The sequence below is a fragment of the Wyeomyia smithii genome, chromosome 2 (genome assembly GCF_029784165.1).
Source record: "Wyeomyia smithii strain HCP4-BCI-WySm-NY-G18 chromosome 2, ASM2978416v1, whole genome shotgun sequence".
Taxonomy (NCBI): domain Eukaryota; kingdom Metazoa; phylum Arthropoda; class Insecta; order Diptera; family Culicidae; genus Wyeomyia; species Wyeomyia smithii.
This window is the reverse complement of record NC_073695.1, coordinates 44,843,187-44,855,680: the sequence shown is the minus strand read 5'-3', so window position 1 is coordinate 44,855,680 and position 12,494 is coordinate 44,843,187. Positions and strand designations below refer to the sequence as shown.

General features: G+C 41.1%; 1 protein-coding gene across 1 annotated transcript; it reads right to left on the bottom strand.

The window, feature by feature from the left end:
• Positions 1-686: 686 nt before the first annotated feature.
• LOC129719586 (uncharacterized) lies at positions 687-1,765 on the bottom strand. Its single transcript, XM_055670980.1, has 2 exons — positions 801-1,765; positions 687-720 (listed from the first exon to the last, which is right to left on the bottom strand). Exons 1-2 carry the CDS (start codon positions 1,763-1,765, stop codon positions 687-689), a joined length of 999 nt encoding a protein of 332 aa, XP_055526955.1.
• Between the last annotated feature and the right edge of the window lie 10,729 nt (positions 1,766-12,494).

Sequence of the window (12,494 nt, the reverse complement as noted above, 5' to 3'; positions counted from 1 at the left end):
TACAATATCATAAACGTGAAGTCCATGTCTAATGCTTCTTCAACCTTACTATTTAATCTTGTTAGAAGTCGAGCGGCTAGTAACTCTTTTTTCGGAATCGTCACAGGCGTGATCGGTGCTATTTTAGACTTCGCGCTAACTAGCCTCAATGATGCTCTGTCATCAGGAAAAATCGACCTCACGTATACGCAAGCACCGTATGCCTTCTGGGAGGCATCGGCGAACCCATGAAGCTCGTAGTGGATAGCTTCGCTCGGTAGAATTTGGCGCGGAATCCGAATTTACTCACAAGATGGTAGCGATGTCAAAAAGCTTTCCCATTGGTCCAGAAGACCATCGTCTCATTTCATCTTACAAATCCATAGATTTTGCATCAAAATCTTCGCCACTACTACCAAGAGGATCGAAAATCTTGGCGATTTCGGACAGAACTTGCCGCTTCGTTGGTCCTTTGATCTTCTCTGGAGATTGCGATCGGAACAGGAATTGGTTCCACATAAAACCCAATGTTTTTATAATGTCGTTGATACCGCTGTCAGCAAGTGAAACACATCGTTCTCTATCTTCATTGGGAACAGGATCCAAAAGACTATCATCGTTGGACTTGTGCAGATGCATCCCACCAGCCTATCAGTTGGTTCCGAAGTTCACACGCTTCTCCATAATCGTCGGAAACAAACAGTGCATCATCGATGTAGAAATTCCTTTCCACGATCATCGCTGCGAGTGAGAATCTGTGTCGTTCATCGCGAGCTAATTGAAGAAGAGCCCGCGTTGCCAAGAAGGGGCGGCCGCTGCACCATATGTCACCATATGTTGATAACTCGAGGATTCGCAGAGGATCTTGAGGGGACTTCCGCCAGAAAATTCGCTGTAATGGAGTGAAGGTGGGGTCGATCAGCATCTGACGATACATTTTTGATACGTCTGCACTCAAAACGTATCGAAACTTTCGAAAGCGAAGAATTATGGACAGCAAATCGCTATGAACTGTGGCACCGATCATCATCACGTCGTTGAGTGATAATCCAAACACCTTGGCCGATGCGTTGAACACAACTCGACATTTGGTAGTCGTTTTCGAGGGACGTAAAACAGTATGATGAGGAAGATAAAACTTCAATAATCCAGGGGGGTCATCATGCTCGTTGATCTCGTGGCAATGCCCAAGAGCCTCATACTCATCCAAGAAGGCGTCGTACTGGACTTTCAAATCTAGGTTACGTTGTAGCTTCGATTCCAACATGTAAAATCTCCGCAAGGTCATAAAACGAGAATCTGCCAACTGGGGAGCGTTGTCCTTCAACGGTAGATGGAGGATAAATCGACCACTGTCATCTCGACGATACGTTGCAGTGAACTGGGCTTCGTACTGCTCCTTCTCGCTCGAAGGAACCATCTCTGGTGAAACACTTTCCACTCCCCATAATTTTTGCATAAGCTCTTCCATTGGATCGACGCTAACAGCGTAGGAGTTCATCGCAAGGTCAGAATAGGACCTCTCATGCAGCTTACCACCCACTAACCATCCCAGTTGGGAGTCATGAAGGCTAGATAGGTCATCGTTTAGTTTCAAGAACCCTGGTTTCATGATATCGTAGAACCAGTCCATGCCAATGAGCAAGTCAATTTGGCTGGGTTCATGGAAAGACGGATCAGCCAGTTTCAGACCTTGTGGCAGTTCCCAATTTTTCTTCACCGTTGGAATGCGACCGGAAATTTTTGGTGAGACCAAGCAGTTCACGAGGAATGAATAGTCGGACATTTATGGTGCATTTCTGTTTTATGGTTGATCCCACACTGCCTATGCATGTTAACAGGACACCTCTTCCACTTCAATCCCAAGAGTAGCAACAAGTGATTGCGTTACAAAACTTACTTGGGATCCGCAGTCTAACAGGGCTTTACACAGACGAGAGCGCTGATGTTGATCATCCACCTGAACAAGGGCGGTTAGTAAGATCACCTGACTCGCAAAATTTCTTGTTGCACCTAAAGACTTCTTCGATGGACAGTTCTTCACGCTGTGTCCACGCCTCAAGCAGTTAAAACAGACGTTCCTCTCTTTGACTTTGGTCAGCCGTTCACTCGTGGAAAGGCTGTTGAACGACGAACACTTGAACATAGGATGTCTTTCTCCACACATCTCACAATGTGGATCCGATGCCGAAGAGGCCGGTGCGGTGTTAGCCTTCGAAGCTGCAGATTTTCCTGTTAGTTGTTTCGCTGTTCCTCGCTGGGACCGAGATTCTTCGTTTGAACCCTGACATCTCTCCAGAACTGAGACGCGGTCCTTCAAAAACTTGATGGTGTTTTCGTAGGTGGAAAGCTCGCCTCGCTTTATTGTTGATTCCCACTTTTTCTTCGTTGTCGCATCCAAAGAACGAGCGACAAGATGAACGACAATTAGCTCCGACATACCTGTGAATTGCTGGTTGAGGAACTTGAGATTATTCACGTGACCACTAATAGTTTCGACCAGTGATCTCAGATCGGCATAATCATCCTTCGGTATTTTTTTCGTTCCGAGTTCCCGTCGCTAATCGTCTCCACATCGATCAGCCCCATTGCGTCACCAACGAGAGTCTTCTCAAGATGGTACAGCTTGCTTCGTTGGTACGGTCCACGGCGCACAGTGCGTTGAGCCATAGACAAAAATCGTTTTTCTTTCTTTTTTATTTGGATGCACCAAGTACCCAGAAGAGTTCACAGATATCTCTTGGGTTGTGAACAAGTATTGGTGAGCTTTGGGAAGCATCACAAATACTAATACAAGCATAGCAAGCGTTAGCGCCCAGAGCAATCATTAGTTTCACATTTCGTGCTAAATTGTCGCGCATTTTATAAACGTTGGTAAAACTTAATTACTTCGTGTATTCCAATAACACAAAATGGAAAATAACAATCAAGGTTAGTGCAATATATTTCATTGATAGAGAGACTTGGTTTCGATTGCGTGTATGATTAATTGGTCTGATGAGTTGGTGAAGGTATTAATCCTTAAATAAACACGAACTCAAACTTTCGTTAGCGTTTTAAAAAAGTTCCACCGAGTTCCTCTCTAAAACATACATCAAAAGTTTGCCTCAAGTGTCCTCTACAAAATATTTAAAAATTTGCTGCAACTTCCTGCAACTCTGAGAGATTTTTTATTTTTCGTTTGTCAATGCCCATCGCTCGTGAAGCGGCAGATATTTGAAAACTGGTTTAACTGCAATGCAAGCAAAAGAACATCATGTGTGTTTCGATATTGTCTCTACCACACAGTCGAGCATGTTTATGAAGATTTGCACAAGTTTTCTGCTGTATATTGTCCGAAATTGAACTCGAGAAATGCAATAGAATAAAAAAGTATTTGATGAAAAAGCATGAAATTTGGTTGGAGTCACCGCTTGCTTTTCCTCGATCCGGTGAGAATAATAATTATGAATACAACCACATTTCTTCTCGTGAGCGTCCTCAGAAACTTCTTGAAAGCTGCTCAACCAGAATTAAAAAACGGCGAGTTGCAGAGCTCGTTGAAAATAACTCCCCAAAAGAATTAGTATTTGCTGCTACCGTTTCGAACATCTATTTCAATTCGTCTAAAGATGACTCAAAACTTGATTTGATAATATAATATGCATCATGCAGAATTTTAAATTTGTTTGTTACTGTGGTAATTAAATATATAAAAATAATAAAAATGATACGTGAAAGAATACCTAAAAAAAATCCTTTTTTTTTGGTTATAATTGCGTATAAGTCACTTTTGCAATTATGTAAAAGTAAGTAAAACATAGAAATCGCAGTTTTCGTTACAATGTATAACTTTTACAAAGAGATTGACGGTTTCTGGTATAGGATGAGTGCCTTGGCGTTTGGGACAGTTTTGTGATTTAGTGTATTACATAAGACCTTTATGCATTTAGTAGCTCTGAAGGTAACGAACAACTTTCCTTGTTACATCAACATGTTTTATCGTCAAAATCGTGTAGTTTTGATTTTTGTCCCGTCTTACCCTACATTCAACGCACTGTGCGGCGTCGCGAAACATGATCTTAAATATTTCCCAGTTCTCGTATCTTCCGTCAAACGTGGGAATTGCACGAGGAAGTGACTGCTGGATTACCACCGGTTGCTGATTCCCAGCGACTGGGGCCATTTGTTGGAGCTGATTCTGTGGAGGTGCTGTCAGATTCCCGAGCCAGGTTTCGAGAATAGTTGATACCTCTTCATGTAACGTTTCAGAAGTCAAGTACTTCACATCCTGCTCTTCTCGTTTGATGATTGGAAGACTGGCCACAGCATGCTGATGAAACTGGTGATGTGCGGTGTATTCGGTTTCCACCTTCTTGATATAGACCTTTACTTTACTTTACTAGTTCAGTCTGATCCGCTTCGGCTCGAGCCAAAATGTTCTTGATTCGAGTGATATTTCCTTTCCACGCATGTGGACCAGCGTATTCAATGCAGCTTCTGCCTTTTCATTGCCCCTATATTCACTTCACTTTTTCACTTTTAGTCTCTTTGATTGTTTAACTTTCACTTATGAGTTCTTTGAGTGTTTTTAGCGTTGTTTCACTTTCAATCTCCGTGTTTGCCTCTAACCTCCAATATCCATCCCACACTCCGATTCAAGAGTTCACAATCGCCGGGTGACGAATCAAAAGATGAGGGAAATGGTGGATTTCCTATTAATGAGAGGATAGAGGGATTTGGTCAGTATGTTGCACTTGGTAACAGTTTTCTCTACGTGTGAACGAAATAGGAGCTTTTGGTCCAGGGAGAGACCAAGATAGACCACCTCATTCGACCATTCGATGGGAGTGTTATTTAGATGGACTCTCACATTGTCAGACGGAACAAATCGAATCTCTGCTTCCGCATCTGTTGCCGTTTTATACCATTCCGCAGTGGGAAAGTTTACAAGGGGGCGGGACTGAACCACACACCGCTGTTCACATACTGCGACGCAATAAGTGGATATTGCGTTCGCTCGCTGCCACTCTGTCGCTTCAGTTCGAACAGGTCTGACTGAACAATTACAAATCCATATTTTTAAGAACTTGAACCTATAGTTTACAAAATTAACATCTCAAACCCGAGGTTTTTTAACGTTTAGTGTGTTGTTTAATTTTAAATCAAAATATACTCATTTGCTGAAAATGCAATCTCATTTTTCAAATGCAAAAACAATATATCAATATATACTTCACTCAAAATTGAAATTTTTTTAGAATCCTCAACTAATATTCTTCAAAATCTAAGTATCAATTTATTTCTAGACACCATGCTTTTGAAGCTGTAATTGAAAGAAAACAAGACTTTGTGACGAAAAATTTTTTTTCGTCACTAAGAAAACACTTTTTTCAAAAAAGGGGATGGTCTCACGGGGCGAGGGGTGGACCGATCGGCATCAAATCGAGTTATTTGAATAATTACCTTAAATTAACCATTCCACAAAATTCGGACCAAAGCTGAGAAGGTTGCATACATAAGGTGTGAATACTCGAGATGGAATGACCCATATATACTGTTAAGGTTTCAGTCCACAAGTATTTGTGGCCGTGTTGAGCCCCACGGGAACCTGCACCAGAGTGGCCATTTGAAGGACAACTTTGCAGATGGACTCAAAAGAGATTATAGTAAACACCTGATTTCATGGATTTGCCTTGGATTTGAACATGGTCCCGGAAATCCGGGTTTACGGGAACAATCTGGGTTCTTTGGGTCCCCCGCCGATTTGGTTGAATCGATCGCGATCCGATACGACATTTTTGGTAGTGTCCACAGAAACGTATGCATTTTACGAATGCGCTTGCACCAACCAATTTCCAGCTATATGAATTTGATTTCAATGACTTATTGGAGCCCTTTCTGAGTCGCGTTTCTCATACCGGCCAGAGAGCAACATGCGAATACTGCAATGAAAAAATGCGTTCTGGAATATCCTGCATTGAAGCAACGAAAACCAGTTTGTCACAACCTGCAAGACAATATTATCGTTAAGCATAGATTTACGTATGGTACGATGCTGATCTGACAGGCCAGTCGTCGTATGTTCGAATCCCTGAGTGAGGATTGTTAGTGTCAGTGGGATCACGCTAGCCCGCAAATGTTCTGTATATTGACAGTTGGCTGCGAAGTTTGTGTCAAATTAATAGTAGAGATGGAAATTGAAAATTAAAGAAAATTTTACGGGTCGGGTTCGGGTTTGGTGAATAAAAAAAAGAATTCGGGTTCGAGTTGGGTTCAAAACATGATAAGTTTAAGAATCGATTTTTAATGTCAGAAAAGATAAATAAATTGACAAACATCTGAACAGAGCAATCAAAGAATCTCAAGATATCACCTCAACCTGTCTACGCTGTGTGATAGTGCTTTGACTCTAAATTGTATATTCAATTGGCAATTTTGTCTTGATATAATTATCTCTTATTCATGTTTCGACAAGGTTTTTTTTGTGTAATTGGATTATTACAATAATTTTTGCGATTTTTTTGTTATCAGTTTCATGTCTAATATTTTACTGCATTGATAGTTTCAGACATAACTTAATCTTTCATGAGTCAAAAATAAAAACCTCCGGCCGCACCTAACATTATTCAATTCAAATTGTTCAAGCTCTGATACCATTATCATCTGACTATAATAATAATTTAATCTATCAATCACATAGTCCATCCCATAGTCATCATCACAACAGAAAATCTTCAGAAAACAACGCGATTTTTATAGGTATATATAATTGTCCAATAAAACGAACTAAAACACCATTGTAGTGAGACAAAAATCGCTTCAATAATTGTCATACCTCAAAGAAAAATGGATAAAACGATGAACGCCTCAAATTTATTACTACCACTGTTTATTCCATTGCCGAGCATAAAACGCTTGATCAGCATTCAGATCAATATTTTTGGAATTGTAACTTTAAACCAATGCATCACTCATCTGTGCAAATCATATCATAACATTTCCGATTCACTTGGATCCTTCTTCCAGAGAAAGACGTCGAAAGGTTTCCCGGAAATAAAACCTCTGATTGCTTCCGCACTGACTGCGGAGGAGTACGAGGAGTTCACTTACCCACACTTCCCATCGAACAAAAGAAGCACCCGTACGGCTAATCCGTCTCTCGTGCCAGGTTTCCTAATTCCGACATCGAGCTACTTTCGTCGAAATACCAAAGAAAAACTCATTTCCATGAAGCCATTGAGCAGCTTATCGATTCAATTATAAATTCAACTCTTTGAACACCGCCACTGCCGCAGACCCCAACGCTGCTGGCGCTAGCTTCAATTGCTCAGGTTCTGAGTTTTGTGCTATCCAAAATAGCCTCTCGTAGTGGAATCCTGCCAAAACTAGGGTGTTCATATGGGCGTATTTTTAAAGGAACGTTGCAGGGTTCAGAGCACTTTTCTTCTTCATCGTCATCACTCGGACGAAATGGAATGAGCAGCGCACACACTGTAAGCTGGAGTAAAATTAGAACATAAAAAATTCGTTGTGCAATGGCCGAACGTAATCGCTGGTGCTTATAGTGGGAGATTTTATTAATAAAAAAAAAGAAAAGTCCAATAAGACCGTTCGAATATTGATCGGCTCACGGTGCCTGGGAATATGGTTAACGCTGACCAGACTAAAATGGTTGTAACTTTGGGATGGCGGGTAATGCGATGGAAGGCACCGGCAAGTTGGTATGTATTTTGTTATTTTTGGGGAAAATAAACATAAATTTCTATATTTTAATTCCATTAGACCGATGGACGTTGTTGAGGGTGCCGCAGTGGGACGGATAACCTTGTTCGCTGCTGGCGCTGCAGTGAACGGAGAGCTGCCTATGCTCTATACACTGTAGACAGTGGCACAACTGCATTCGGTTCCGAGTGGTATGTCTGCATGGCTGGTGGCGCTTGTTTATGCCGAAACATGTTTTGCTGCACTCTGGCTGCATGGTTTGCTCACTGAAATATTACATTGTTTTCGCCGCTCGTTGTGCTACTGTCGGTTGAAGTTCTATGACTTTTTGCGATTAGGATTAACTGACCGGAGAGTGGCGGTTGCTTCTGCAAACAGGGGAACAGCAGACGTAGGATTCAATTGTATCTCGTGAACAGTTTGGAAGTGCAAATCAGAGTGCTTTTCGTTGCGAAGCTTTCCGAGGTTTACATTCATGAGTTTTAATCTCATGCAAGACAGGACAATCGTGGGAAAGCGTCGCTATTCTACTGGTTAAATATGATAACTGTTGAGAACCAGAGAAAATAATGGAAAGTTACTACAAGTCTGTTTCGAAATAAATCTACCAATAAAATCTGTTAAAATCCCTGCCTAAAATTTTCTTTACGATGTCAGGTAAAAGGTTTCCCGAAGACAGACGACTGACTAAGCTAATTTTACTCCAGCTAAGTTCAAATAGGTAGATTTGCTTGTGCTGTTATACAGCTTCCGTAAAGTGCACCTAGTCCGCGAATGAATTGGAGCTGGCCTGTAAGACTTCACTTGCCAACAACAGTATTAGGGAATCACATCAAGAGTGAATCACATAAATCTTAAGGGTAGAGAAGGCTCTTTCGTCTAACCAAAGTGAACGAATCACAGAAAGCCAAACTTAATCATGCAGTGAGTCACTCATCATAGTTGATATTACCAAGTTATATGCCTCTCTGCGGAGAAGTTGCTTCCAGTTTCGAATGAAACTTGTTAATTTAAATTATCTTCTTGCGTGAGCCGGAGTTCCGTGTTCGAGTGTGGCGTGCTGTGCTGTGGGAATGGATGTTGCTCCTGCTAATAGAATCATTTATGCTAAATATTTCTTCATTTCCTGTTTGCTTCTCTGTGTTTGGGAAAGCACTCAACAATTTGGGCGGAAGGCGTTTATGTGCTGTGGTTTGGCGCGTTCGTCTGGAATCCTGCCTGGCTGAGAAGCTTTCTTGAGCTTCCTCGGAACTTAACCGGGAGCTTCTGCTAGGATGTTGGGTATCGGGGAAAACATGGCCAGAAGATATGGCCTCTTGATGCATTCCATGCATAAAAGGCATCACCGCCAATAAATAAAGCAAAACGATATATTGCAACAGGAAGCCGTTTGTCTTCATTGCGAGGCGCATGCTGGCGCACGGTAGAATGGCCCGACACAGCGCTGAGAGTGTTACCTTTCGAACTGACTAACTGAAGGTTTAGGGCTGTGGTTGTGGGTGGCCCTCGAAGCATCCTTGCGGCAGCTTTTGTAGGTCATGGCCGGAGGAGAAATAAATCAGTACACCACCGAAAGCTGTGGAACGAATACCTACTTATTGAGTGTTGAGGGCCGCTTTTGCACTTTACAACGGTAAAGGGAAAAACTTTTCTTTGGATGATACTTACCAGACTTTCTGCTTAGAATTCTGGACAAAAGGTGACGCGGAAAGTAATCCCAGCCGTAAATCCTCTTCTTATAAATAAGATGACATTTTTTCTCCTGAGCATAGTATAACATTTAAGCATAGCGAAATTATGGTGGTAGTGACAGGTCAGTCTCAAATAATCGGTAAACGAGCCATTGGTACAATTTGAAAGGACGCAAGTCAGCGAAAAATGCAAACCGAACAACGACAGGCGTTTTTCGGGTTCTATCGAATGCCGCAGCAGAAGGAAAGAACTTATTGCTCTTTGCTGATTCTGCAGCGTCACCACTGTCGGATAACATCTGTCGCCGTGGCTAAAACGCTATTCCCCACATGCACGTTTTTGGGAATCAGTAAAATTCGCTCTAATAACTTTTATTCTATCGACATAAATTACCTAAATCTAGAGGATGAGGAAGCGGTTGTGATCACATAATTTTCAATTTTCAATATTTAGGAAAAAAACTGGTAAAATCGTTCGTCATTACCCCACTGTTCCGTTTGCAAATGCACAGAAATCACCGCTCGTGCTTCTGGATAGTCCCGCAGGATACGGTAGAAAGTCCTCCCGCCCAGAGTGCAGTTTTTGACTTCCTTTTGTTCACCGGAAAGAAGCAATTCCGAAACGTGCATACTTTAATTTGATTTTAAATGAATCATAAATATTATTATAAAATTAAACCACAAATTACCTGCCGGAATCGTGGCCGGTAGTTTCGGTAACTTTATAGAAATAAATGAATGCAGTAGCTTTTAGACTCATCCTGCGAGAAAGAAGCGGCACCAAGCTGGAAGCTTTCGCCGCTGGGTGCAGTGTGAGAAATAGATTCTGACTCCGGCTCTAATTCTGTCAAGAGCTAAATGATCCATTACCGTGAGCCACTCAAATAGGTTTATTACCTAATTTTCTGTTTACTGAATGAGATTAAAAATCAAAATTTTGAATGGGGAAAGAACGACCTTTGAAATCGATTATGAACTTTCGAAAGTATGAAGCTAATGAAAGTTTCAATGTTTTAGTGAACAATTACAAAGCCTATCCGAAATCCAAATTCTTAATCTTAATTAAAGTTCAAACTTTGATACGCCATATTTAATACCATAAATCTTGAATCTCAAAACCTGAATTCCATACTTCAAGTGCTCATTCATAATTCAATTAGACGAGAGCCTTGATGGCTCGTGCTGTATTAAGAAGTTGGCGTAATGTAGCTCGGTATTGAGCTGTGTTTCACCTGTGTTTTATAGACTTTGATTTGTTTTTGCCATTTTCCGACGTCCGTCTGTTCTCTTTCGTTGTCCGCAGTACTTTCCATTCAAAAACTCCAAGTACGTTCATTAGACTGGGACACGGTTATATGGGAAAAAAGCGATGGTGTTATTTTTTCGCTCCATGCACTTTTCGTGGTCCTTACGGGTCCTATAACAACTGTCTAACTTTTCAGATCGATCGGTGAAACGCCCGATTTGCGCCCGATTTTTAAAGCTTCCATACGATTTTATATGGGAAAAACCACTTTTTCAAAACTTTTTCTATAGAGATGTCCAGTTGGCTCCTAAAAATATATTAATACATGATATTTATAGGATTTTTTTCTGGGAAAAACTCTTCTGAAGACCGCAAGGCACTAGCATGCTGTAGCAGTGTTGCTGTAAAATTTCAATGGTAAGCCGTCCGTCAGACATTCAATCAGTTTGGGGTGAATAACTGTTTCTACAAGCATCGTAGCGCCTTACGGTCTTCAGAAGAGTTTTTTCAGGAAAATTTCCTACAAATATCATGTATTGGTATATTTTTAAGAGCCAACTTGACATCTCTAGAGAATAAGTTATGAAAGAGTGGATGTTGCCATATAAAATCGTATGGAAACTTTAAAAATCGGGCGCAAATCGGACGTTTCGTCGATCGATCTGAAAAGTTACACGGTTGTTATGGGACCCATAAGGAACACGAAAAGTGCATGGGAGCGAACATTTATTTTTTGTCCCACCCTAACGTTCATGTCTTTCGCGAGAAGCGTTGTTTGCTCGATTTCGTAGACGACTACCGGTCTTATCACGGTTTTATACAGCGTCAACTCATTTCAATCGAAGTGTCTGCCGAGGTGGAAAGTAGGCAGCCTAGATGTGACTCTGGATTTTTTTGCTAGTGTTATTGTCGGCGGTCACCAATGACCTTGTTGACCAGCTCAAGCTCGTTCCCGTAAGATCTGTGGGACTTAAGTACCTAATCTGTTTTGTGGTGGCGTGGGCTCTCATAAAACCCGTTTTGTACTCGTCCACAAACTTCTCAGTTAAGGGGTTATATCTACCAAAAAAAATTTTTTTTCGCCATTTATTTTTATTGGCCTAAATCATGCAAAAACTATCCAAGAATCAAAATCTACATCGCCCAAGTACAGATCTAAACTCAAAGTTCGTTTGAATCAATTTTTACCGAACAACTCTTACTGTCCAAGATCACATTTTTCGTTTATTTTGGCGATGCTCATTTTTAAGTTTCGAGGCTTTGTAAACTAGTAGAAGTTACCTATGATCGAAATTGTGTTTTAAATTGAAGTATAGAGGTCGCTACATCAAGTTTCGACCATTCCAGCGTCTCTACAGCACGTGTTTACTCACAATTTCCCTTTGTGCAGTCGATCAGCCGTTCTCGTTGTGTACGTTCTTTGTTTGAGTTTTTCTATACTTTTTAACTGTGTGTAATATTCAAAAAAACCTAAATATGAGTGACAAATTTGAGTTTTGCGCGGGGTCGGACGCCAACCGCGTCAAAGTCGCTGAGCATCGCTTGTCTGATACCGCGAAAGAGGGTAGGCGCAGCCTTACATCAAATAAAGAAAAGGAAGGAGAGGAAAATAAAGCCCAGAAAGAACAACTTTACGGCGCAGGGATAGCTGACTGAAAGTAAAAAAAAAAATCGGGGCTGTATTATTGCGATTCTTAAGATTTATAGCATTTTGAAACTTTAAACGTGTTTTTCTCGAAACCATGTTTTCAAAATCGGCGAGCAGCAGAACTGAAAAAGTTTACATCCTATTGACTTGAAATTTTAACTGTAGATTATCTATTGTAGCACACATAATTTTAGCGATTGATTAACAACAACTAAAGTTATAAACA

Excerpts from the sequence above, each read along its gene's own strand:
- LOC129719586 (XM_055670980.1), bottom strand. The coding sequence starts at position 1,765 with ATGTCCGACTATTCATTCCTCGTGAACTGCTTGGTCTCACCAAAAATT. Across the intron at positions 721-800 it reads TCAACATATGGTGACATATG|CGATGATCGTGGAAAGGAAT; the intron begins GTGCAGCGGCCG and ends TCTCACTCGCAG.